At 50.5% G+C, this 24619-nt stretch overlaps 1 protein-coding gene across 2 annotated transcripts in view; it reads right to left on the bottom strand.

Annotated features, from left to right (window-relative positions):
• LOC139371103 (zinc finger protein 423-like) overlaps positions 1 to 24619 on the bottom strand; it is a 155382-nt gene that overhangs the window by 2593 nt on the left and 128170 nt on the right. For both annotated transcript variants that reach the window (XM_071111179.1, XM_071111188.1), the window contains exons 6-7: positions 20991 to 21122; positions 19138 to 19253 (exon numbers count right to left, since the gene is read on the bottom strand). In XM_071111179.1, coding sequence (XP_070967280.1) covers positions 19138 to 19253; positions 20991 to 21122 — 248 coding nt within the window. The remainder of the gene's footprint in view (positions 1 to 19137; positions 19254 to 20990; positions 21123 to 24619) is intronic.

The raw sequence follows: 24619 nt of genomic DNA, 5'->3' as shown, positions 1-24619 counted from the left end.
CGCACTCACACACAACAAGTAGCACTTGTTTAATTTGTTAATCAGTGTTAACGTACACACTGTGATGCTGGTCTTAGTTAGCGCTCTTCATTTGAAAGCGGCGTCAGGGGCAGGAGTATTGATCACGCCGCAGGCAATCGATGGGGCGAATGGCGTGCGTCTCTGAATCTGATAATGACTCTCAGTGTGACATCAGTCCTTTGCAGCTGTAATTGATATATTCTCCAGGATGAGGAGATCAAGGGCTCTGCTCTTTAAACAAGTGGAGACAGAGACCAAAAATACACCCCGTCATCTCACAGAGGATCACCCCAATACAGTACCTGACAATCTATCACTTAAACCCCTACAACCTTAAGAACCAATCAAGACAGTAATTGATCCTGAAACAACCTCTTCCTCCCTGTCTTGGACTGCATCATATCTCTAGCCAACTCCACATTACAAACATCTATCCACAGCCAAGACAAAGACATCTAGTGTACAAGATAACCTAGTCACTGTACTAACAAAGGCAAGACATCACTGACAGTGTTATCTCTTTGTATTGTACCATCAAACTAAATGGAGAGAGCCTGCTCTCATGTCACCGTGTAGCAGGGGGACACTGTGTGATGGATGGAACAGCGCCCCTCTGCAGGGGGAGTCTATGCAGTGGACAGAACAGCCCCTCACTGCTCAGTCAATATCAACGCTGTCATTGTTTTCCTAAACTGGTTATAAAAGAGAGGCTAAATCCTGCCGAGCTGTGGGCTCATGGGAAATATGGCCCAGTCGCATTACTAATGCAGAGACTGCGAGACTGCTGCACACACACGGGAAGGGAGGGGAGGCAGGAGATAAAGATAAAGGAAAATCAAATCTATGTTTCCAACACGGTGCTTTTTCTAACCATGTTAACAACGCGTGAGAACCTGGACAGGGCTGCCATCATGTCACTTTCAATAAGGCGTCTGATGCGCCGCCGCAGGGCCCCCTGGCCCCTCCCGGCTCCTGGTTTTGTGGCGCCCCCTGGGGAGCAGGGAGGAATGGGGAGACTCAAACATGTCAGTTCACTAGGTGTCCATTAGCAAACACAGGAATCGGGGAACAGGACCGAAAACTGGAAAATAACAACATTTTTCAAGGAACAGAATCAGAACTGGGAACGAAAGTAAAGTATTTTTTTCAGTCTCACAAAAAACACAACAAGGTGCCTATGCAAAGCCCTCACTCCGTCACTCAGAAACTTGTTCCAGTGTCTGCCAGCCAGCTGAAAATCTCCGGCAGTGTGTGTGCAGGCAACCTCCCCTTTCCCCTCCGAAGCATAAGCTACTGTAGCCTGCTGATGTTACATGAAGCTACTGTAGCCTGCTGACGTTACATGAAGCTACTGTAGCCTGCTGATGTTACATGAAGCTACTGTAGCCTGCTGACGTTACATAAAGCTACTGTAGCCTGCTGACGTTACATAAAGCTACTGTAGCCTGCTGAAACCTGCTGACGTTACATAAAGCTACTGTAGCCTGCTGAAACCTGCTGACGTTACATAAAGCTACTGTAGCCTGCTGACGTTACATGAAGCTACTGTAGCCTGCTGACGTTACATAAAGCTACTGTAGCCTACTGACATTACATAAAGCTACTGTAGCCTGCTGACGTTACATAAAGCTACTGTAGCCTGCTGACGTTACATGAAGCTACTGTAGCCTGCTGACGTTACATAAAGCTACTGTAGCCTGCTGACGTTATATAAAGCTACCGGAGCCTACTGACATTACAAGTGTGATTCAGAAACGAGGGAGAAATATTTCATTTGAGAAAAATTGATTAAAAAAATTCAATGCTAATTGCGGACACTATATTTATCACGTTTCACATTGGATTTATTAACTACTAAAAAGGTAAGAGGTGTTTTTAATTCAGGTGCCGCTCTGCACACACGCGCTTGTTAGCGAGCTAGCTCTGGTCCAACTTTAAGCCAACTCTCAGAAGTCCAAAAACATTCAAAGTTCCTCCATAGACGCTGCTTGAAGGCAGTTACACAGTTGGTGTTTCCTAGAAGGCTTTGCATTTAGGCCAAAAACGATGTATTCCTTTGCTGTGTTTTCTTGCAGTATTACTTTAGTGCCATATTGCTTACATATGCATGTTTAGTAATACTTTTTATTCTTCTTTTGACTCTGTCATTTAGGTCATTATTGAGTCACTACAATGTTGTTGATCCATCCTCATTTTTTTTCTTTAAATCACAGCCATAGCGGTTTTAAAATCACCAATGGCCTCATGGTGAAATCCCTGAGCAGTTTCCTTCCTGCAGTTCAGAAGGACGACTACATCTTTGATGCGTTTAGGTGGTTTAATACATCATCCACAGCATTATTATTAACTTGACCATGCTTAAAGATATATCCAATGTCTGATTTGTTATTATTACCTATATACCAATCACTACCCTTCGTTATGAGGCTTTCGAAAAGCTCCCTGGTCTTTGTAGTCGAATCTGTACTTGAAATGCAATACTTGACTGAGGGACCTTACAGATGTTGCATGTATGGGGAACAGAGGAAGGGGTAGTCATTCAAAAAATAATTTCAACCCCTATTATTTCACACAGTGAGTCAATATAAATTATTATGTGATCTGATAAACAAAGGTGTGTGAATACTTATGCAACGACTATATTTGAGTTATTACATTTGTATTAATCTGGGAGAGGCTCTACTCTTAGGACGCTAGCCTGTCCCTCTCTGCTCTGTTTTTAACACTAAATTAAAAACCACCTTTGCCGCCCGGTGCACTTTAGTGTGCCTTATTTTTAGACCGCTGACAGTCTTCCAAGGGCCGGAGACTAACAGATGGGCTGTCTTAAAGCTTCATATGTTCCCAGGTTTTCACCTCCGAGAGACAGGAAACTCACTGGGGAGTGTGCTACAAATAAACGCCCCCCTGCCCTCCCCCTGTATTCCCTCTTTCCTCCCCCCGCCTCTCCTTAACCTCCCAACCCACCCAATAAATGTGCCCGTTCTCCTGACATGTCCTGTTTCGCCATCCTCCCCCCTGGCCCCCACCCTGTCACCCAAGGGGGACTTCCCCTCCCCTGCTGCTATCCTTCAGTAAAGCCAAGCTCAGACTCAGAGACAAGCGCATCCGAAAGACACACACAAACACTCACAGAACTGGCTAGCCATAAGACAAAACCACATAGAAACACACTCAACTAGTTAGACCAACTATAACATCCTAATTGAAATAGCTTCAGCTAAATTACAGAAAATAGGCCTGATTCAGCTGGTGCCAGTAATGAGTCTCTCCTTGGGCTACACAGCTATGGGGTTCAAGTCCCTCATCATCCCCCTGTATAGGCTAACAAAATAACACACCTACCATGACCTCCTGATCCAACTGCTGACTGGCATACCCTCTAAAATACAATATGAGTGTTGTGTTAGTGTGTGAGAATATCCCCTCAAATATTTATTGGTTTGCATACACAATATGATAAGAACATGTGCACTTATATACACCATATGATAAGAACATGCACACTTATATACACCATATGATAAGAACATGTACACCCAGAGAGAGAACAGAGAGGGGGCCTGTGGCTGTACAGGCTCTATGGGGCGTAGTGGAGTGCCTAGTGCCAGATGAGCTCAGGGGCCCCAGACGGACTGTGCCATGGGTGACAGAGTACAGAGAGACATGCAGCGCTGCTCTCCCATTCGCTCTCCCAGCCCGCCCGGCCTGATCACTAAAGCACACTTCCGTTCCCTTTCCGTGTCACTGTCATAACAGACCCAATCCCCACAGGCCCCCAGGGAGCCCGCCAATTTGATTACAATGCACCCTAAACTGAGGGGGAAAGCTAAGAGTAGGGAACAAAAGTGCACAGAGAGGGGTGAGGGGAGGGGTTTGATGTGGTGCGCTTTGTGGTGTCACAAATATGATCACCCAGAGGGGAGAGAGAAAGTGAGAAAAAGCGAGAAAGAGAGAGAGATGGGAACATTTTATAGAGAGGAGAGCGTGAGGAAGGGTTGATGGTGCAACTGTGAGCTGTCAGTGGTGTGTGTGATTTATAGAGTGTGTTTGTGTCAGCCTCCAGCTGCTGAACGGAGAACATCAGGGTGTAAAAGACCCCTTCCTATGTGTTCTCTATGATGGAGAGGGAGAGATTGAGAAAGAGAACGACAGAGATAAAGAGACCAAGAGAATGACAGAGAGAGGGAGGGAGAGAGAAAGAAAAGACCATTACCAAACCACCAGTGTGGTGATGTATGATGTTGATCTAGTGACGTAATCCACATATTTGTGGTTGATCAAATCAGATCACAGTGTAACCACGTCTCTACACTGTGCCAGGAGAAACCACTCAGGGACAATACCCCGGCTCATACGTCACTGTCACAGCCATGACAGTTCCGCTCCTGTTTTGGCATGAGTGGAACGACACCACACCATACAGCGCTAGTCCTGTACAGCGACAACAGTTCTCAGTTAAACTGTCATGTCTGACTAGGTACGATGCTATGCTTTGAGGAGAGAACTGCCTCTCTCTCTCTCTCTCTCTCTCTCTCTCTCTCTCTGCATGCTGGGAGTGATTGGTGCATGCTGGGAATTGTTTGAGTGAAGGAGTGCGTGTGTTGTGGAGAGTTAGATATTCACAACTTTCTTTCGGTTTGCTATTTCTTGGTGGCATTTTCTTGGTTTTCTTCTGTGCATGATTAAGGTTATTATTTTTACTTTTTTTGTTGTGGTAGAATTAAGTTTTTTGTTTTTCGTATCGAAATTACCCTGATTTTGGCGGGGATGGCAGCCCGAATGGGGATGCCGTCCCTGTCACTTCGGCACGGCTTTAGGTGTGTTACTGAAGCTACTGTCACGGTGGAGGAGTTTCTGGTCGCCGTAGGAGAGAAGGTAGGATACGAGAATATTGCTTATGCATCCCGGATGAATAAAGCTGTGGTGGTATTTCTTAAAGAGGAATGTCTGGTTGATCAGATGGTTGAGCATGGTGTAATTCTTAAAGGAATGTTTTTTCAAGTTACGCCGCTTTTTTCTCCGTCAACAAGGGTAACGATTTCAAATGTACCACCGTTTATTCCAAATGAGCTGTTGGAGCGCGAGTTATTGCGCTTTGGGAAGTTCGCCAGTTCAATTAAGGTTGTTCCGTTGGGTTGCAAACACCCGGCGTTGAAACAGGTAATGTCATTTCGGCGACAGGTGTTTATGTTTTTGGACTCACCGGAGCAGACTTTAGAGTTATCGTTTAAAGTCAAGTATGACAATAGATTGTATATGGCTTATGCTAGTACGGGTAGTCAACGGTGTTTTGAGTGTGGGGATGTTGGTCATAAGCGACATGCTTGCCCGAAAAGGGAGAAGGCCGAGGGAGGGGCGCAGGTGGTCATCGTAACGCCTGGGCCCACTGATGTAGGGAGAGGTGGGCCGACAGCGGCAGAACAGCCACAAGCACCTGGTGCTGAGGAACAAGTTATCCCTGTTGAGGGCACGGGGTTGCAACTTGTATTAGAGGGAAATGTTATGCTACAGAAAAGTATTGTGGTAGAAGGTAAGGATGTGTCTGAAGAGCCAGTTCCTCAGACTGGTGAGCAGGTGCCCAGTATGAGTGCTGGGGTAAAGGAGGGGGTTCATGTGGAGCTAGGCTCCCAGGTAGTGGAGGATATGCCCATTGTGAGTAACGGGGTACAGGAGGGGATTCATGTGGAGCTAGGCTCCCAGGTAGTGGAGGAGATGCCCACTACGAGTAATGAGGTTCAGGAGGGTTTTCATGTGGAGATAGGCTCCCAGGTAGTGGAGGAGATGCCCACTACGAGTGCTGGGGTTCATGTAGAGCTAGGCTCCCAGGTAGTGGAGGAGATGCCCACTACGAGTAATGAGGTACATGAGGGTTTTCATGTGGAGCTAAGCTCCAAGGTAGTAGAGGAGATGCCCACTACGAGTGTTGGGGTTAGTGGAGAAGATGCCTACTATGAGTAGTGATGTTCAGGTGGGGCTAGTCTCCCAGGTAGTGGAGGAGATGCCTGGTACGAGTGATGAGGTGCAAGTGGGGAGTGTTGAAAGGGATGTGGTAGAGGGGAGTCAGTTGTCTGTGGTCTCAGCTGAGGATCAGGAGAATGATATGGATATCTCTTTAGATATGACAGCTGCTGGTGAGGACTCAGTTTATGATCTAGAGGAGGTAAATGAGTTTCTGGATCAGACTTTTGGGAAATCTGTCAAATTGGCAGATTATTTTGATGTTGATAAGTTTGTGAGGTCAGCTGTGATGTTACAGAAGACGGTGGGGTTAGACCAATTGAGTGAGAAGAAACGGTTTCGCTTGAGGAAATTTATTTTGCAGCAGCAAAAGGTGGTGGGAAACGTGTTCAGGTTAAGAGAAGAAAGAAAAATAATGATGATGATCATGCTTCATAGGGTGTCTTTTTTCTCGTTGGTTTCTCTGTGGTTTCTTCTGCTTTTCTTTTCTCTTTTCTATATGGAGGTACTAAGGGTAGGTTCTCTCAATATTAATGGGGGAAGGGACAGGAATAAGAGGGCTTGGGTATTAGAAGTAATAAAACAGAAAAGGCTTAATGTAGTTTTCCTACAGGAGACACACAGTGATGAGGAAAATGAGGTGGACTGGGGTATGTGGTGGGAGGGGCAGCATGTACTCAGTCATGGTACTAATTTCAGTGCTGGGGTGGCAATCTTGTTTTCCTCAGGCTTAGGGGTGACTGTGGTATCTACAACAGAGATTGTCAAGGGTCGGGTTTTATTGGTCAAGGTGGATGTTATGAGGTTTCTGTTTTTTTTTTTGAATGTTTATGCTCCGAATGAGGGTACAGAGCGTATTGCTATATTTGATCAAATAAAGGAAACCTTAAGACAGTGTGACCAAGAGGGGTGTATGGTTTTAGGGGGTGACTGGAACTGTACAGTGGATTTTACTGTTGATCGCACCGCTGAAGAACCTCACCTGCGGTCAGCCACTTGCCTGTCTGGCCTATTAACTGAGTTTGAACTTTCTGATGTGTGGAGAGTAAGGAATGCAAAAGTTAGGCAGTACACATGGCTAAAAATTAATGAAGGTCGTGTCAGTGCAGCAAGGTTAGACAGGTTGTATGTATCTGATCACTACTGTAGTAGGGTTGGAAAGTGTGCCATTACTCCTGTGGGTTTCTCTGATCATCATATTGTTACTGTTGATATTCACTTGTCCTGTCCACGACGGTCATCGCCTTACTGGTATTTTAATGTTAAATTGTTACATGATGTCATGTTTTGTGACAGGTTTTTGTTGTTTTGGGAAAAATGGAGGGGTATAAAAGGGAATTTTGAGTCCTTGAGACAATGGTGGGAGGTTGGGAAGGCCCAAATACGAGTTTTTTGTCAACAGTATACTGCTCTGTCTCAAACTGAAGTTAAAGAGACTATCAAGGCCCTTGAACAGGACATCAAATCTATTGAATTGAAGCTGCTCACTCAGAACGACCCTGGACTAGTCATGAACCTACAGGACAAGAGACATGAACTGAGGTTGTTTCTGCATGAAAGAGTGAAGGGTGCCTTGATTAGGTCTCGTTTCGCTTCCCTCAAGGATATGGATGCTCCTAGCGCTTTTTTTTTCAACCTAGGACAGTCGAAATTTCAACGCAAACAGATCGTCTGCCTTCGTCTCCCTGATGGGAAGGTGACCACGAATGATATTGAAATGCGTCAACATGCCGTGGATTTTTACTCATCCCTTTATAAGGCGGAGGATTGTGACTCTTTATGTACTGAACAGTTGTTACACGGTCTTCCTCAATTGGGACCTGAGCAGAGAGTAGCATTGGACGCTGATATTACACTGCAAGAGCTGTCCACAGCAGTTATGCAGCTCTCAACAGGCCGAGCCCCTGGCATCGATGGTTTACCATCTGAGTTTTATAAGCACTTTTGGGGGTCTATTGGGGAGGATTTTTATGAAGTGCTGTGTGAATCTTTTCATGAGGGTTCTCTTCCTGTATCCTGTCAACGTGCGGTGCTTTCACTGTTGCCAAAAAAGGGGGATTTGGCTCTCATAAAAAATTGGAGACCTGTTGCCTTGCTGTGCGCAGAATACAAAATTGTTTCTAAATGTCTCTCAAACAGGTTGAAAGAGTATCTGGGATTGTTGATCCACAAGGACCAGTCCTACCGTGTACCTGATCGCTCTATTGTTGACAACTTGTTTCTGATAAGAGATGTTTTAGACATTTGTAAACTGTCGGATGTAAATGTGGGTTTACTTTCGTTGGATCAGGAGAAGGCTTTTGATCGTGTGGACCACCAGTACTTGTTTAAAACAATGAAAGCCTTTGGGTTTGGGGATGTTTTTCTGTCTTGGGTGAATTTACTGTATGCTGGAGCCTCGTGTATGGTGAAGGTTGGTGGTGGTTTGAGTTGCCCCATCCCTGTCGAAAGGGGCATCAGGCAGGGATGCCCAATTTCAGGGCAGTTATATAGTCTGGCGATTGAACCAATGCTTTGTTTTTTAAGAGCGAAGCTTACTGGTTTCTCTGTGCCAGGTGTAATGAAGGGTCCCACGATAGCACTGTCTGCGTATGCAGATGACGTGATCGTTTTTATCACAGGGGGTGAGGATGTTAAGGTTCTCTCAAACACTTTAAAGGTGTATGAGGGGGCCTCCTCAGCTAGAGTAAATTGGGGAAAGAGTGAAGCGCTGTGGGCAGGTCAGCTTCAGATGGGGTCCGCTCCACGGTTACCAGGGGGGCTTCAGTGGGGCAGAGATGGAATGAATACTTTGGGAGTTTTTCTAGGCTCCGATGTCTTTCAGAAAAAGAACTGGGAGGGTGTAGTGGAGAAAGTGTGTGCCAGACTGTCAAGGTGGAAATGGGTGTTGCCCCAGCTGTCCTATAGGGGACGGGTCCTGGTAGCTAATAATCTTGCTGCTTCTACCCTGTGGCACAGACTAATGATTTTACAGCCACCAAAGGGTCTGATACAAGAGCTTCAGAGGACCCTTGTCAATTTCTTCTGGTCTGGACAACACTGGATCAAAGCTGCAGCCCTGTATCTGCCACTGCACGAGGGTGGGCAAGGCCTGGTGGACATTTCCTCTAGGATCACGGCTTTCCGGCTCCAAGCAGCCCAGAGATTGTTGTACAGAGACTGTTCTAGCTGGGTCGAAACAGCCTACATATTGATGAGGAGAGCGGGCTGTTTGGGCTTAGACAAACATATTTTCCTCTTAAAGATGGAGGGGGGTGATTTGACTGGCCTGACTCCATTTTATGAGTCTGTTATGCAGGCTTGGAGAGTCTTTGTCAAGTCCCGTAAGACCGGCACGCTACCAGGGATGTGGCTTTTTGAAGACCCTATTTTTCATAACACTGCCCTCCAGTCCCGTGTTCTGGGTTCAGCTAGCCTACGTTCATGCCTATTAGGCGTGGGGTGTACCAAGCTGGGTCATCTGATGCGGAGCAGGAGCAGATTGGAGGAGCTGAGAGAAAGAGCGGGGATCCGATCATCTCGCCTACTGAGGAAGGTCGTCGATGAGGTCTGCGACTCCTTGCCAGTGCTTCATCTGCAGTATGTGACTGACATTTCCAATTCTGATCGGTGGAAGGAGGGTCTGGATTATGTGTTCCCTGCACTGATTGTTAGTGCTGCGATGGGGGCATTTGAGGAGGACGCGGGGATGCTGCTTTCCTTCGATACCCCGGAGCTGGGGGAGTTCAACGAGGTGGGAAAGAAGGCTATGTACAGAACATGTGTGAAGGTGTCCCATGCCTCTTCCCTGGAAGGGGTAAAATCGACGAGGTGGGCGGATGTGCTTGGTCCAGGTGCTTCTCCAAAAGGCTGTTGGCGATCGTTATATAAACTGCCTATTGATAAGAGGACAGCTGACCTCCAATGGAGGATAATACATGGAGCTATAGCCACCAACATGCATCTGGTACACCTGGACCCTACTGTTGGGGAGGGGTGTCCATTCTGTGCTGAAGATGAATCTCTGGCACATCTGTTTTTGCTGTGTCCCAGGTTGGTTGGGATGATTGATCTGATCACTGATTGGTTCTCAACGTTGGGAGAGGTTTTCTCTTCCCAACTGTATATATTTGGGCCAAAGTACAGGTTCAGTCAAAAGGGTGTAGTTGTGTTGCTTAATTTTGTGTTAGGGGCAGCAAAATTAGCGATATGGAAGACCCGAAAGAACAGCATTCGGGGACAGGGGTCTGTGGATGTGGTGGGAGTGCTGGAGGGAATGTTGGCAGCGAGACTAAGGGTTGAGTTTGCCTATTATAAACTTGTCAACAATATTGATCTGTTTTTGAGTATATGGGGTATTCAGAGGCTGTTGTGTTTTGTTACTGTGAAGGAGGAATTGGAGCTGTGTTTTTAATTGATGTGTAACTGTGGTTTTGTATGAGTATTTATTGTGTGGTGGGCCCCCAGACCCAATAAAGAGTATTTAAAACTCTCTCTCTCTCTCTCTCTCTCTCTCTCTCTCTCTCTCTCTCTCTCTCTCTCTCTCTCTCTCTCTCTCTCTCTCTCTCTCTCTCTCTCTCTCTCTCTCTCTCTCTCTCTCTCTCTCTCTCTCTCTCTCTCTCTCTCTCTCTCTCTCTCTCTCTCTCTCTCAATACAAATCATGGAATGTAACAGACAGATAGAGAAGGGATGGAGAGGGTAAGGAGATAGAATAGTTGATTCAATCCCGATGGATCTCTCTCCTCTTTGTCCCAGCCTTTCTCTCCCCACTTCCACGCTGGCCCCTAAATTATTCAATTTCTACCAGACACCTCATCTCTCCGGGCACCAGGGCAGCCATGGTCTCCCTCTCTCTTCCTCCCTCACTCCTCATATCACTTAAGTAGGGTTGTTTCATGAGGGGGAGGTTTGTGACAGAATCTCTATGGGGAATGTGTGTGTGGGTATTATACAGGGTGTCATTGGATCTTTAGTCAACAACCCTTATTCAAAGAGTCCCTTTCAGAGGCTTGTAGCAAATAACGCTTACACACACACAAACACACACACACACACACAATGGTAAGACGACAGGATGTGAATGTCTTGATTCCCTCAGAAGATTAGCTCACCCCATGTAGAGCGTTTTTCATTTGAATTCACCTCACTCAAATTTGTCTGAGTTTCTTTCACAGTGCGGGAGTTCGGGAACAAAAACAAAACACACAGAAACAGGTAAACAACTTAAACATGTCCTGGGGCTGAGGATGTGAGGGACGACAGTATGTTCCTGTTCCATCTCCTCAGAGGTCTGCAGGTTGTTCCATGTTCTATGCAGAGGTTGTTCCATGTTCTATGCAGAGGCTGTTCTCACCCCCCCCCCTTTTAACGCTCTTTCCAAGCACAACTCAAAATCCCTGTTCTCACCTCCTTAAGTGTTGTTGCTGTACAATTAACGTGATTATTGAGCTGAAAATACAATACCATTGATACCGTGACCACAGCTTCACACCACTGCCTGATCACTAGACCAGTGTAGGCCATAGTGTTCTGCGGTGCAGCTCAGACAGACAGGTGTGCCAAGCCAGACAGCTGTATCCTGTATGTGGTGCATGCAGTCCCTAGACTGCATCTCTCTGAGCTGGCCAATCAGCTTGCGGGAGGGAGCGGGGGGGGGGCAGTGGGGAAGTGAGGTCTGCAGAGAGCCCCCCTGGTCCCCATTCTAATAACATGGAGCGACACTCTGCACAGCGGGGCAGCTGGGACTCAACCAGACACCGCCACTGGGACACCTAGATCAAATCTTGCCTCCACACTGTGACACGCCATGGTGATCAAACTAAGGACTCCCCAGCCACCTACACACATATTCAAAAACACATCCTTAGTTCAGAGAGACACACTACAATATTGACACACTGTAGCGTAGCTACGGCAGCGAGCATAGACAAGGACTATTAAAGAAAACACTACTTAGACTCCATAGCGCACGCAATCTAAAACAGACACATTTCCTAACGTGAACATACACGAGGCTAACAAAGACACTGCTCAGTGCACAACTTGTCCAATCAAACAAGGCAGACCGAGAGATCAGACACTGCATGTTAATCGTGTGCCTTCTCTGCTCTAGACCCAAACACCAGCTCCTACCATTATAAGAGCATTGTGTGAGAATGCACTGCACTTAAATATTCAACACTTTCGGGATGTAGAGGGAGGAGGAATCAACAAACAAACAAGCCAGAGGACCCCCCTCCTTCCTTCCCCCCATCCCCTCCCATTCTAAACTGCTGACTGGAGTTAAATATTTACTAGTGCTAAAGGAAATAGTGTACACACATGCCAACAGAGGGGGTGTGCTGGCCTGGGTGGGGAGCGCCAGCGCCCCCCTGAGGGTTGAATTAACCAGCATAATGTAAAGCTCAGCCATGTGGTCAGCCAATGACAGCAGACCACAGAGGGGTGAGACGGGGAGGTGGAGGCTCTAAGGCACCTGGGGGAGACAAACAATAAGCCAAGTCTCTGAAGTTTCCAGTAAAGGAATCCAGATCTGGCAGGCTGGGTATAGCAGTGCTGATCAGGGACAATAAGCATCACTTATTTACCGGCTTACGTCTGGACTATTTATGGGGCACTGGGGAGAGGCACAAAGGACTAGAGGAGAGAGGAGCTGAGAGGGGCTAAAATATGCATGGGGGCTGGTACATATGGGACTAGGATAGAGAGAAAGAAAGAGAGGGAGGCAAAAGCAAGAGAGTTCAGAAAAGTAAGGGAGGTGGGATAGGTGGCCATGAGGGAGAGAGGATGATGCAGTGACGTGTCCCACCAAAGGCTCGTGGGAAGGCTGAAGGATTAAAGGAGGGTGGCCCTGGGTGGGCCCTCAGAGGGCTGGGGTAGGGAACCCCAAGCACAGCACAGCCCAGGTCAGCCATCCATTCAGACCTCATTAAACACAAACACCACAACAACCAGCCTCACCACTAACCTCCACGACCAGCCCACATCCCCCACTCAGACCACTCCATCTCCCCCACTTAGACCTGCTCCTCTTGGGGACAGGCAGAGCGGTGGGCTGGCAGGTGGGGGTGGTTAGTAGGAGTCAATGCTCAGATATGGAACAGGGCCAGGAAATGGAAGAAGGATTCACACTCATCAGAGGATGCTGCTGTGGCCATGTGAGTATGGTGTTCCTAGCTTGGTGATGGAGTGAGTGGTCCTACTTAAAGAAGCTCAGAAAGGAAAATTACTTATTATTGACGGTGTGACCCGGTCAGGAGGGGAGAGGTGTGGCCAGGATGGAAGGAAGGGAGGAAAATGGAGGAGTGTGGAAAGGTGGAGAGGCACAAGAGGGGGCCGTGCCACACTGTGCGATCGGCTGGTGTTTATCTCTCAGTCGCTCGGCCTCGGGGTGAGGCAGACAGTGACCGACAGGGTCCAGCACTCCTCCTGCTGCTAAATGGACTGACCGGCCATATGCCCACTGCCGCCGGCCCTACATCACTGTCACGGAAGGGTGGGTGGGGGGGGGGGTCTGGGCTGGGGCTTGAGGGCTCTGTGGACCGGTCAGGAGATTTAGGTCATAGCCCCAAAATGGAGCCATTGATATTATTTGGACATTAAGCTCACAGGAAGCTCACTCCCAGGGCTAGCATACACACAGACCCTCTCCTCTACCATCCACCCTAGTGGAGCGGGGAGGAGCCACATGAGGAAGAGTGGGAGGGAGGGTGTGTTAGTAGCAGGCGGCTGGGTGGGTCTATCCTCCAGCCTGTAGCTCATTTCTCAGGATGATGGATCCAGCCACGGGCAGGGCAGAATAACGCTGACCCCAGCTGCCCACTGGACCCACTCTTGAGTGAGTTATACAGAGCTGGGTCCTCCTCGATCTGTCTGGATCCTAACGACCCAACATGGCCAGAACCCTGCCAGGAGAGGGTGGGAGGAAGGAGAGGAGGGGACGGAGGGAGGGAAGGAAGGAAGTCAACCTGATGGAGGGGAGGGGTGGCTGGATCTGGACATTATTGTGTGTCAGTGTCTTCTGTGTCTAAAACAGAACGAGTTAGTATAAGTGTGGGTGTACTAATATATATTTAAGTATGTGGATGCGCAACGTGGACTCGGGTAGACATAGCAGAGTAAAAAGAAAATCCGGGACACTCAAATTAGTATCATATGTTACATTTGGTATGCAATCATTTGTGAACGTCCATCATCCATTTCAGATGATATGTTCTGAATTACAATTCGTACTACGGTATGTTACGAATTTGCAATATTTAAGATATGTTACGATGTGGCGAACATTAGCTAGGCCAGGGGAAGGGTTAGGAGTTAGGTTAAAGGGTCAAGTTTAGGGTTAGCTAAAAGGGTTAAGGGAAGGGTTAGCTAACATTAGCTAGGCCAGGAGAAGGGTTAGTTAACATTAGCTAGGCCAGGGGAAGGGTTAGCTAACATTAGCTAGGCCAGGGGAAGGGTTAGCTAACATTAGCTAGGCCAGGGGAAGGGTTAGTTAACATTAGCTAGGCCAGGGGAAGGGTTAGTTAACATTAGCTAGGCCAGGGGAAGGGTTAGTTAACATTAGCTAGGCCAGAGGAAGGGTTAGTTAACATTAGCTAGGCCAGGGGAAGGGTTAGTTAACATTAGCTAGGCCAGGGGAAGGGTTAGTTAACATTAGCTAGGCCAGGGGAAGGGTTAGTTAACATTAGCTAGGCCAGGGGAAGGGTTAGTTAACATTAGCTAGGCCAGGGGAAGGGTTAGCTAACATGCTAAGTAGTTAGAAAGTAGTAAGCTGCAAAGTTGCTAATTAGCTAAAATGCTAAAGCTGTCCGTGATGAGATTAAAACACGCAGCCTTTGGGTTTCTAGACGTTCACGTTATACGCCCACCTATTGACCCCAACCAACCACCCTCCTTTTGTTTTTGCCTTAATTAACCATCTGTCTTATGTAACCATACCAATCGTAACATATCATACTTCATGGAGTGTCCTTGATTTTCGTTTACTGTGTTACATCTAGTCTATGAGACCAGGCTGGGCATCTAAATGATGGCCTCTCACTATGGTAATGGTTTCCTGGAAGTGTGTGTGTGTGTCAGGGGAGGTGTGTGTGTGCGTCAGGGGAGGTGTGCGTGTGCGTCAGGGGATGTGTGTGTGTGCGTCAGGGGAGGTGTGCGTGTGCGTCAGGGGATGTGTGTGTGTGCGTCAGGGGAGGTGTGTGTGCGTCAGGGGAGGTGTGCGTGTGCGTCAGGGGAGGTGTGCGTGTGCGTCAGGGGAGGTGTGTGTGCGTGCGTCAGGGTAGGGGTGCGTGTGCGTCAGGGGAGGTGTGCGTGTGCGTCAGGGGAGGTGTGTGTGTGCGTCAGGGGAGGTGTGCGTGTGCGTCAGGGGAGGTGTGCGTGTGCGTCAGGGGAGGTGTGTGTGCGTGCGTCAGGGTAGGCGTGTGTGCGTCAGGGGAGGTGTGTGTGCGTGCGTCAGGGGAGGTGTGTGTGCGTGCGTCAGGGGAGGTGTGTGTGTGCGTCAGGGGAGGTGTGTGTGTGCGTCAGGGGAGGTGTGTGTGCGTGCGTCAGGGGAGGTGTGCGTGTGCGTCAGGGGAGGTGTGTGTGTGCATCAGGGGAGGTGTGCGTGTGCGTCAGGGGAGGTGTGCGTGTGCGTCAGGGGAGGTGTGTGTGCGTGCGTCAGGGTAGGCGTGTGTGCGTGCGTCAGGGGAGGGGTGTGTGTGTGTATGCGCATCAGGGGAGGTGTGTGTGTGCGTCAGGGGAGGTGTGCGTGTGCGTCAGGGGAGGTGTGCGTGTGCGTCAGGGGAGGTGTGCGTGTGCGTCAGGGGAGGTGTGCGTGTGCGTCAGGGGAGGTGTGCGTGTGCGTCAGGGGAGGTGTGTGTGCGTGCGTCAGGGGAGGTGTGTGTGTGCGTCAGGGGAGGTGTGCGTGTGCGTCAGGGGAGGTGTGTGTGTGCGTCAGGGGAGGTGTGTGTGCGTGCGTCAGGGGAGGTGTGCGTGTGCGTCAGGGGAGGTGTGCGTGTGCGTCAGGGGAGGTGTGTGTGTGCGTCAGGGGAGGTGTGCGTGTGCGTCAGGGGAGGTGTGCGTGTGCGTCAGGGGAGGTGTGCGTGTGCGTCAGGGGAGGTGTGCGTGTGCGTCAGGGGAGGTGTGTGTGCGTGCGTCAGGGTAGGCGTGTGTGCGTGCGTCAGGGTAGGCGTGTGTGCGTCAGGGGAGGTGTGCGTGTGCGTCAGGGGAGGTGTGCGTGTGCGTCAGGGGAGGTGTGCGTGTGCGTCAGGGGAGGTGTGTGTGCGTGCGTCAGGGGAGGTGTGCGTGTGCGTCAGGGGATGTGTGTGTGTGCGTCAGGGGAGGTGTGCGTGTGCGTCAGGGGATGTGTGTGTGTGCGTCAGGGGAGGTGTGTGTGCGTCAGGGGAGGTGTGCGTGTGCGTCAGGGGAGGTGTGCGTGTGCGTCAGGGGAGGTGTGTGTGCGTGCGTCAGGGTAGGGGTGCGTGTGCGTCAGGGGAGGTGTGCGTGTGCGTCAGGGGAGGTGTGTGTGTGCGTCAGGGGAGGTGTGCGTGTGCGTCAGGGGAGGTGTGCGTGTGCGTCAGGGGAGGTGTGCGTGTGCGTCAGGGGAGGTGTGTGTGCGTGCGTCAGGGTAGGCGTGTGTGCGTCAGGGGAGGTGTGTGTGCGTGCGTCAGGGGAGGTGTGTGTGTGCGTCAGGGGAGGTGTGCGTGTGCGTCAGGGGAGGTGTGCGTGTGCGTCAGGGGAGGTGTGTGTGCGTGCGTCAGGGGAGGTGTGCGTGTGCGTCAGGGGAGGTGTGTGTGTGCATCAGGGGAGGTGTGCGTGTGCGTCAGGGGAGGTGTGCGTGTGCGTCAGGGGAGGTGTGCGTGTGCGTCAGGGGAGGTGTGTGTGCGTGCGTCAGGGTAGGCGTGTGTGCGTGCGTCAGGGGAGGGGTGTGTGTGTGTATGCGCATCAGGGGAGGTGTGTGTGTGCGTCAGGGGAGGTGTGCGTGTGCGTCAGGGGAGGTGTGCGTGTGCGTCAGGGGAGGTGTGCGTGTGCGTCAGGGGAGGTGTGCGTGTGCGTCAGGGGAGGTGTGTGTGCGTGCGTCAGGGGAGGTGTGTGTGTGCGTCAGGGGAGGTGTGTGTGTGCGTCAGGGGAGGTGTGCGTGTGCGTCAGGGGAGGTGTGTGTGCGTGCGTCAGGGGAGGTGTGTGTGCGTGCGTCAGGGGAGGTGTGCGTGTGCGTCAGGGGAGGTGTGCGTGTGCGTCAGGGGAGGTGTGTGTGTGCGTCAGGGGAGGTGTGCGTGTGCGTCAGGGGAGGTGTGCGTGTGCGTCAGGGGAGGTGTGCGTGTGCGTCAGGGGAGGTGTGCGTGTGCGTCAGGGGAGGTGTGTGTGCGTGCGTCAGGGTAGGCGTGTGTGCGTGCGTCAGGGTAGGCGTGTGTGCGTCAGGGGAGGTGTGCGTGTGCGTCAGGGGAGGTGTGTGTGTGCGTCAGGGGAGGTGTGCGTGTGCGTCAGGGGAGGTGTGTGTGCGTGCGTCAGGGGAGGTGTGTGTGTGCGTCAGGGGAGGTGTGCGTGTGCGTCAGGGGAGGTGTGCGTGTGCGTCAGGGGAGGTGTGTGTGTGCGTCAGGGGAGGTGTGCGTGTGCGTCAGGGGAGGTGTGCGTGTGCGTCAGGGGAGGTGTGTGTGCGTGCGTCAGGGGAGGTGTGTGTGCGTGCGTCAGGGTAGGCGTGTGTGCGTCAGGGGAGGTGTGTGTGCGTGCGTCAGGGGAGGTGTGTGTGTGCGTCAGGGGAGGTGTGCGTGTGCGTCAGGGGAGGTGTGTGTGTGCGTCAGGGGAGGTGTGTGTGCGTGCGTCAGGGGAGGTGTGCGTGTGCGTCAGGGGAGGTGTGTGTGTGCGTCAGGGGAGGTGTGCGTGTGCGTCAGGGGAGGTGTGCGTGTGCGTCAGGGGAGGTGTGCGTGTGCGTCAGGGGAGGTGTGTGTGCGTGCGTCAGGGTAGGCGTGTGTGCGTGCGTCAGGGTAGGGGTGTGTGTGCGTCAGGGGAGGGGTGTGTGTGTGTATGCGCATCAGGGGAGGTGTGTGTGTGCGTCAGGGGAGGTGTGCGTGTGCGTCAGGGGAGGTGTGCATGTGCGTCAGGGAAGGTGTGCGTGTGCGTCAGGGGAGGTGTGTGTGCGTGCGTCAGGGTAGGCGTGTGTGCGTGCGTCAGGGTAGGGGTGTGTGTGCGTCAGGGGAGGGGTGTGTGTGTGTATGCGCATCAGGGGAGGTGTGTGTGTGCGCACACCAGAGGGCCTAGCCCAGCTTCTAGACAGAGATACAGTATAACACTTGCAAGTTATTTGCCGACCTGTGTCTGTGCCTGTTTGGCGATGCTTTCCCACTTCCCGAAGCTATACCCATAATCGGTAGATGGTTCCAATTGGGATGTCGTCGTCTGCACGGCCGAGCGGTGCCCAGGAAAAAATGGAATCCAATTGTTAGATTCTACCACCCCCCAAATCAAAACCAAAACATGGATTCCATGTTGTGTTCTCACTTTGCACACACACCAGTCTGTGTTTCACACCTGTTTGTCTAGCTAATCAGCCTTGCAATGTGCACCATGCTGCCCCAGTTGGGAAGTAGAGGAAACGTGTGCGTGCAAAGCGAGAACAAAACATTGCCATCCATATGAGCTGTAGATTTTGGGAGGGAGGGTAGCATCTAAACACTGGGTTTCATCGTTTTCTGATCAAACGGCAACGCTCCACCAGAACGTCGACCATTATGGATGTAGCTCCGGACGCGGGACACATGCTACGCAGGTACAGTCATTTGACCATGAGTTATCATCTCGAATGAAGTCGCTATGGAATGCCCTTAGACCTCATCTCATTCATTCATTAAATGATTAATCAGAGGTCTAATATTGGGTTACAAAGAACCCAGCAGGAGAGCTGATTGATTAGCAGTGCACTGGGGTCTAATCATGCCCATAAGGAAGTTACACATTTTCTCTTCAAATCATTAATCAACCATACCACAAAACATGTTCAGGTATACCCTGAGTCCAAGACTGCAATGGTAATGAAGACCATTAACCAGGGTAAACAAAAAATATTGATAACCTACTTACTCCATTAGGAGCAATTATTATTGAAGTCAGATCATATGATTTCAGATTATATTGGTTGAGTGGTGCCTGGCAGAAATGCTGCTGGGAGATGACATCAGTCTGTGTCTATATGTAGTTAGTACTGACCTGGAGCTCAGTCTGAAAGAAGAACTTCTGTGGACACTGGGAGCAGTCGTAGATCTTGTCCTCCTGACCGTGGACGGCAAAGATGTGCTGCTGCAGCTTATTGGCCTGGACAAAGACTGGGGGTGGGGAGAAGGAGAGGGCGTGTTAGATTATTGGTTTCGGATGAAAAAGACCAGTGACAGGGCAGAGCTATGCTAAACAGTGAGCTTACTGAATGAACTGGAGGAAAAGGAAAAGGAGGAATAGTGGGAATCTGTGGCTCTCCGTGCAAATACAGAGGTGAGGGAAAGACACTCATTGCACTAAAACAACAACTTCAACAGCGTAAATATAAATATAAAGAGAAAAGAGCGATGACAGGGAGGGATGGGGAGGCAGTCGGGTTTTTTTCTGTTTTGTTTCAGCAAACTTAAGTTTGCTGTGTGTGTGTGTGTGTGTGGAGAGTCTGAATTATTAACCCTCCCCAAAGGAGCAGCATCTCCTTACTTATTCATAACCCGCACAGGAATAGAGTTAAACTTTTAAAAAAGAGTGTTGTGTACCTGTGGGGGAAGGGAGTGAGGGTGGGGGGAGAACACAACCAAACAACTGTTGAGAGGGAGGGGGGGGGGGGGGGGCTGCTTCATGGTCTGAGCTTCTGATGCAGACAGACTAACAGAAACCGACAGACAGACTAACAGAAACCGACAGACAGACTAACAGAAACAGACAGACAGACATATAAGCAGGTAGACTCAGACTGACAGCGAGGGATTGGGATGTCCAATTGATAGAGAAACATACAAAAAAGCAGACAGACAGACAAACAGGAAGTAAGAGAACAGGCAGAAGACAATGGATAAAGACAGACAACATTTAGTCTCAGCTGCGGTCAGCCATGTCTGTGTCTCAGTGTCTATAATGATTTCTGACTCCCACAGCGGAGCTAGTAGTCCAATGTGACTTTGAGCCTGCTGCCTGGAGAGGCATGGCTGCTTAACTCAGAGGACACGTACAGAGGGCCTTTAAAACAGCCGGACGGCCACAGAGGATTAGTTACCCTCCTCTTTCAACCTGCTCTTTATTCTCTGACCTCTCAGGGCCTTTCTGATCCGGGGCACATCAGACACAGGGGACCACGGCCAAGCCTGAAGAACCTTGAGCCGCTCTGCTTGGCCTGAAAGTCTTGGCTACACCTGGCCAGCCCTGTGCCGGTTCCCTGTGATGGTCGCTGTGACTGAGTGGAGCTGACCATGTCACAGGGAGTCTGGCCTACTCAAGGGGGACATCACACCAGGTTGCACCATGGGTACATCGACTCTAACTTTCCCATCAGCACGACAGGACTGTTAAAGGACCTGAGTTCTCCATCTCAGAGGCACAGAATTGACCTCTGTGGAACATGTCTGCTTGGTCTACTTGGCTATTTGTCATAATATTTTCACCTTCTTGCACAATGGACTTAATTCCAATGTATGGAGTGAGTTTTTTCTATATTGGCTACTTACTACATGGACTACCATGTCTTTCCTGAGACAGGACTTCTCTCCAACCCAACTCTTTACCTCCCACTGAACTGATCATTAATACAGTTCAATTCAGTAGTGGAGGAGGAGGACGACATGTTACCACATGAGGGGTTATAGGGTGGAAGGTATGGAGAGAGGAATAAGGAGATGGAGAGGATTTATCTGGGTCAATGTATTAGCATCTCTGCTAATCTCTGCAGTGCAACTTTGTGTGAGGGCCTTCAGATCTAGTGGAACATGTGTTCATATCGTGTCTCTGTGTGTATGTTAATGTTGGTCAGACACTCAAGCACCTTGACTGCCCTCCACTTGGCCCCCCTCTGAGGCCCCACACCGACCCCTCACCTGTGAAGCAGACGGGACACTTGAAGGTGCCGCCCATGCCCTCGAAGCTGTGCTCGATCAGGTGACACAGGAGCTTGGCCGGAGAGTCAAACATCTGGTTACACAGCTTGCACTCGTGATTGATGCCTTCCTCTGTAAAAGAAGAACACACCATACAACAAGGAGGGTCAGAAAGTGAAGGCGGGGATAAACATATTATACACACACATTATCGTCAAACACACACACTCTCACTCATACACAGACAAAAAAGGAAAAGTGTAAGCTCATGTACAGGTAAGTTTGTGTACTAAAGTATAGCAGTTTTATTCAATCATTGCCTCTCTCTTGCCTGTCTGCTCATGCTGCAGCACGTTGCACAGCTCCAACACATGCCTGTCCCTCTGCCTTGGTCACAATGTCCCTGTCACAGAGCCCAGAGAGGGATACCATGATCCTGCACTAACAGGTCCAGGTCTGAATCCGAAAGAGAGGGCTGTCCGTCCTTCCTTGCGTCTTTCCCTCCATCCTCTCCAGATCTGGCCTGTGTGACCGGCACACTCCCCCCCCCTCCCCTCCCAGTGCCTCTTCTCTCCCGGCCGGTAATTGCCTGCCACCCCCAGTGGTCTGGGCTATGTGCCCTCCCCCTGCTCGCCGCTCTATTTTAAGCCTGCATGAATGCCATCAGCGGCCCCCTCCGCCGTGGGACAGATGAAAGGTGGGCGTTGGGTCCTGGCTGGGTGCCTACGCTCCCGCCTTATCGGCCGAGCGTCACACAGGACCGAGCCGCGCCCGCCCCCGCGCCATCATATTGCCTCCACTGCGCCCCAATCCTAGCCCCTCGCTGAGTCCCGAACCGTGGAAGACACCGCCACCAGTCTCTGTCCCCCCTGATGGCAGCCTCCCCTGCTGTCCCACCATAGACAGCCCCCCCCCCCCCCCCCCCCCCCCCATGCCCTGAGGTGCCCCGCTGCTCAGCAACAGGGGCACGCAGGGTTGATAAAGTCTTCAATCAAACATCGCTGACACCCCCATGACCCCCCCCCCCCCATACCCAAACCACCTCCACTGATTCCAATCTCCTCTCTGTCTCAAAGGCCTCCACAAGGGTGACTTAATCCCTGTCTGAATGGCTAGGGGAAGGGCTGGGTGCGGACGGGGCTTAGGGGGATTGGCGAGGGCACTCCTTTGCTCTGCCCGTCCCCGCTGCTGCTTCCTCAAAGACATCACGTTTTGGTGGGATGCCTTTCGGTCCCAAACCACCCTGAGATGGAGGTTGATTACCATTAAAATATTAAATTGAGGCAAGATTGAAGCAGCAGATGAAATTTCTCATGAACCCAGAGACGCAGAGAGAGATTCCCTCAGAACTGTCTTTGAGAGAAAACCCTAGAGCCACAACCACAATCAACAGCATCAACTGACCAATAGAATCCTTACCTACAAACACCAACTAACCAATAGAATACTGACCTACAAACACCAACTGACCAATAGAATACTGATCTATAAACACCAACTGACCAATAGATCTAGCCTACAGGTCCAAAAGTGAAAACCAAGGTGAAATGGGGGTTATGTATGGGAGACATCAGGAGAATTGAAGGCAACTATGAGTAAAGAGAGAACAGAGCTCAGTACAGAGAGCAGGGGGATAATTGGGCTGTCTGACAAGGGCCGGGGGCGCAGAGTGAGGGGGCCCAAAGCGTTTTTGTGTGTGTGTCCTACAAAAGTAATGTATTTTCTATGACAAATACAGTGGTTTTGATCAGTGAGTGGGGAGTGTACTCTGTCTGTCCTCTCTTTCAGAGCGTGGAGGGAGGGCTGGTGAGCCGTGCACGGACAGGCACGAAGCAGACTGGGGCTGGGTTGGTTGGGCTGTGTGTGTGTGTGTGTGTGTGTGGGTGGGGGAGGGAGGGAGGGAACCATGGAGAGATGACAGGACCCTGAAACATCCTGATGACCGGCTTTGTGTCTGAGAGAGCATTTGATCCGCGAGACGGCCACACAGCTGCATGGCTGCTACCCCGGGAGGCCCACGCTGGAGCAGGATGGGAGGGAAGGAAAGCAGAGGTTTGGTGAAGGTGAGTCCTAAACTAGAACACAAAACCAAACTATATTCAACTTGCAGAAAGTGCATAACATATACAGTAATTACTAATTACTACTGTACTACACTGCTATACAAATCACTGATGCAGAATATCATACATACAATCCTTATTAGTGGTTGATCTCTTATCTTCTGTGACTATTAGACTACTAGCACCAACCGGTTCAATTGATTAACCACAAGTAAGACGTTTCCAGACTTGACTCGTTGGATGAGTGTAGGCATGTTTGGTAGTAGCAGCATATAGAGCAGTCATTAGTATGGCAGAAGGGAGAGGTTAAATAGCTACAGGACATTTCATCCTTCAAAAGGACCCACTTCAGCTATCTGCACCACAGATCAGACACGGAGAACAGGAAGAAAGAGTAGGAAAGAAAAGAAGGGGGGAAAACACACTGATCTGTTAAGAGGCTTGATCAGTATGCAGAGTGAAGAGAAGAAGAGAGAGTGTGTGAGGGCGAGATAGAGAGACCGGGAGAACATTTAACTCCGATTGAGAGGGGGAAAAAAAAACTTCCCCACCTCCTAAGGTATGCACCATCTTAATTGAGAAATGGCATGACGCCGCCACATATACGCAGAATTACTGATGAGGGCTTGCCAGGACACTAATGGGAAAGAGAGAGGGAGTGAGACAGAGGGAGAGCGAGAGAGAGACAGTGTGAGGCATGGAAAGGGGATGGGAGAGTGAGGAAGAGAGAGGGGAGAAGAAAGAGCGATACAGGGAAAGAAAGAAGGTAAAGGAATACAGACTGAGGTGGATAGAGAGATTGAGGGCCTTGCAGCAACGGAGAAAGGAAAGGTGTGAAGGAACAATATTTATGTATTATTCCTAAATTATTATTCCACCAACTGAACAGGATTCTTATCCTGCACAAACACTGCTACGGCATGGCGGCTGCCTCTGTTGCTGCTTAGCCAATGTGCTTCCAGCTAATTGACCAGAGGGAGCCAGGTGGCGCCCTGACTCACAGCCCTCCCCGGGGACAGTCCCGTCTACACAAGCCCCCCCCACAAGCTCACCTCCCCCTGTCGGCTCCTCTCCCCCACCCACAACACCCTGCAGTGTGCACTGGCACACAAATGAGCTCCTTGGTTGGGAGCTGGGTCTCCCCAGGGCCCCGGCCCCACTCCCCTCGCCCTGCGGCCTAAAACCTGGCCTGGCGATTGATGGCAGGGACGGCAAGAGATACACCAGGGGAGAGCAGAGGGAGGGAGGGGGGCAGGAGGGCTGAGTGGTTGAGGGGGTGAGATGGAGGTGCTTGGCTCCTCTAGGGGGCTAGCTCAAGGTGTGTTGCCATGGAAACACAGAGGGAAAGGAGGGAGAAACGGAGGCATTTTGAGCTTGACCTATGGTGGTGGGGCGGCAATGTGGGCCAGAGTATACACACACACACACACACACCTGCTGCAGAGCTGGAGGGGTCCCAAGAGCTCTCCACCTCTACTCTCCCTCTCAGACACACACAGAATGCTGCAATGCTGCGTTGATCCCTGGAGCTCCTAACACCCACACATAGACTCTCATGCGCCTTCA

Source organism: Oncorhynchus clarkii, chromosome 2 (assembly GCF_045791955.1).
Source record: "Oncorhynchus clarkii lewisi isolate Uvic-CL-2024 chromosome 2, UVic_Ocla_1.0, whole genome shotgun sequence".
Classification (NCBI taxonomy): Eukaryota; Metazoa; Chordata; class Actinopteri; order Salmoniformes; family Salmonidae; genus Oncorhynchus; species Oncorhynchus clarkii.
Note: the sequence above shows the minus strand (reverse complement) of the source record. Positions and strands in the feature narration are given on the sequence as shown.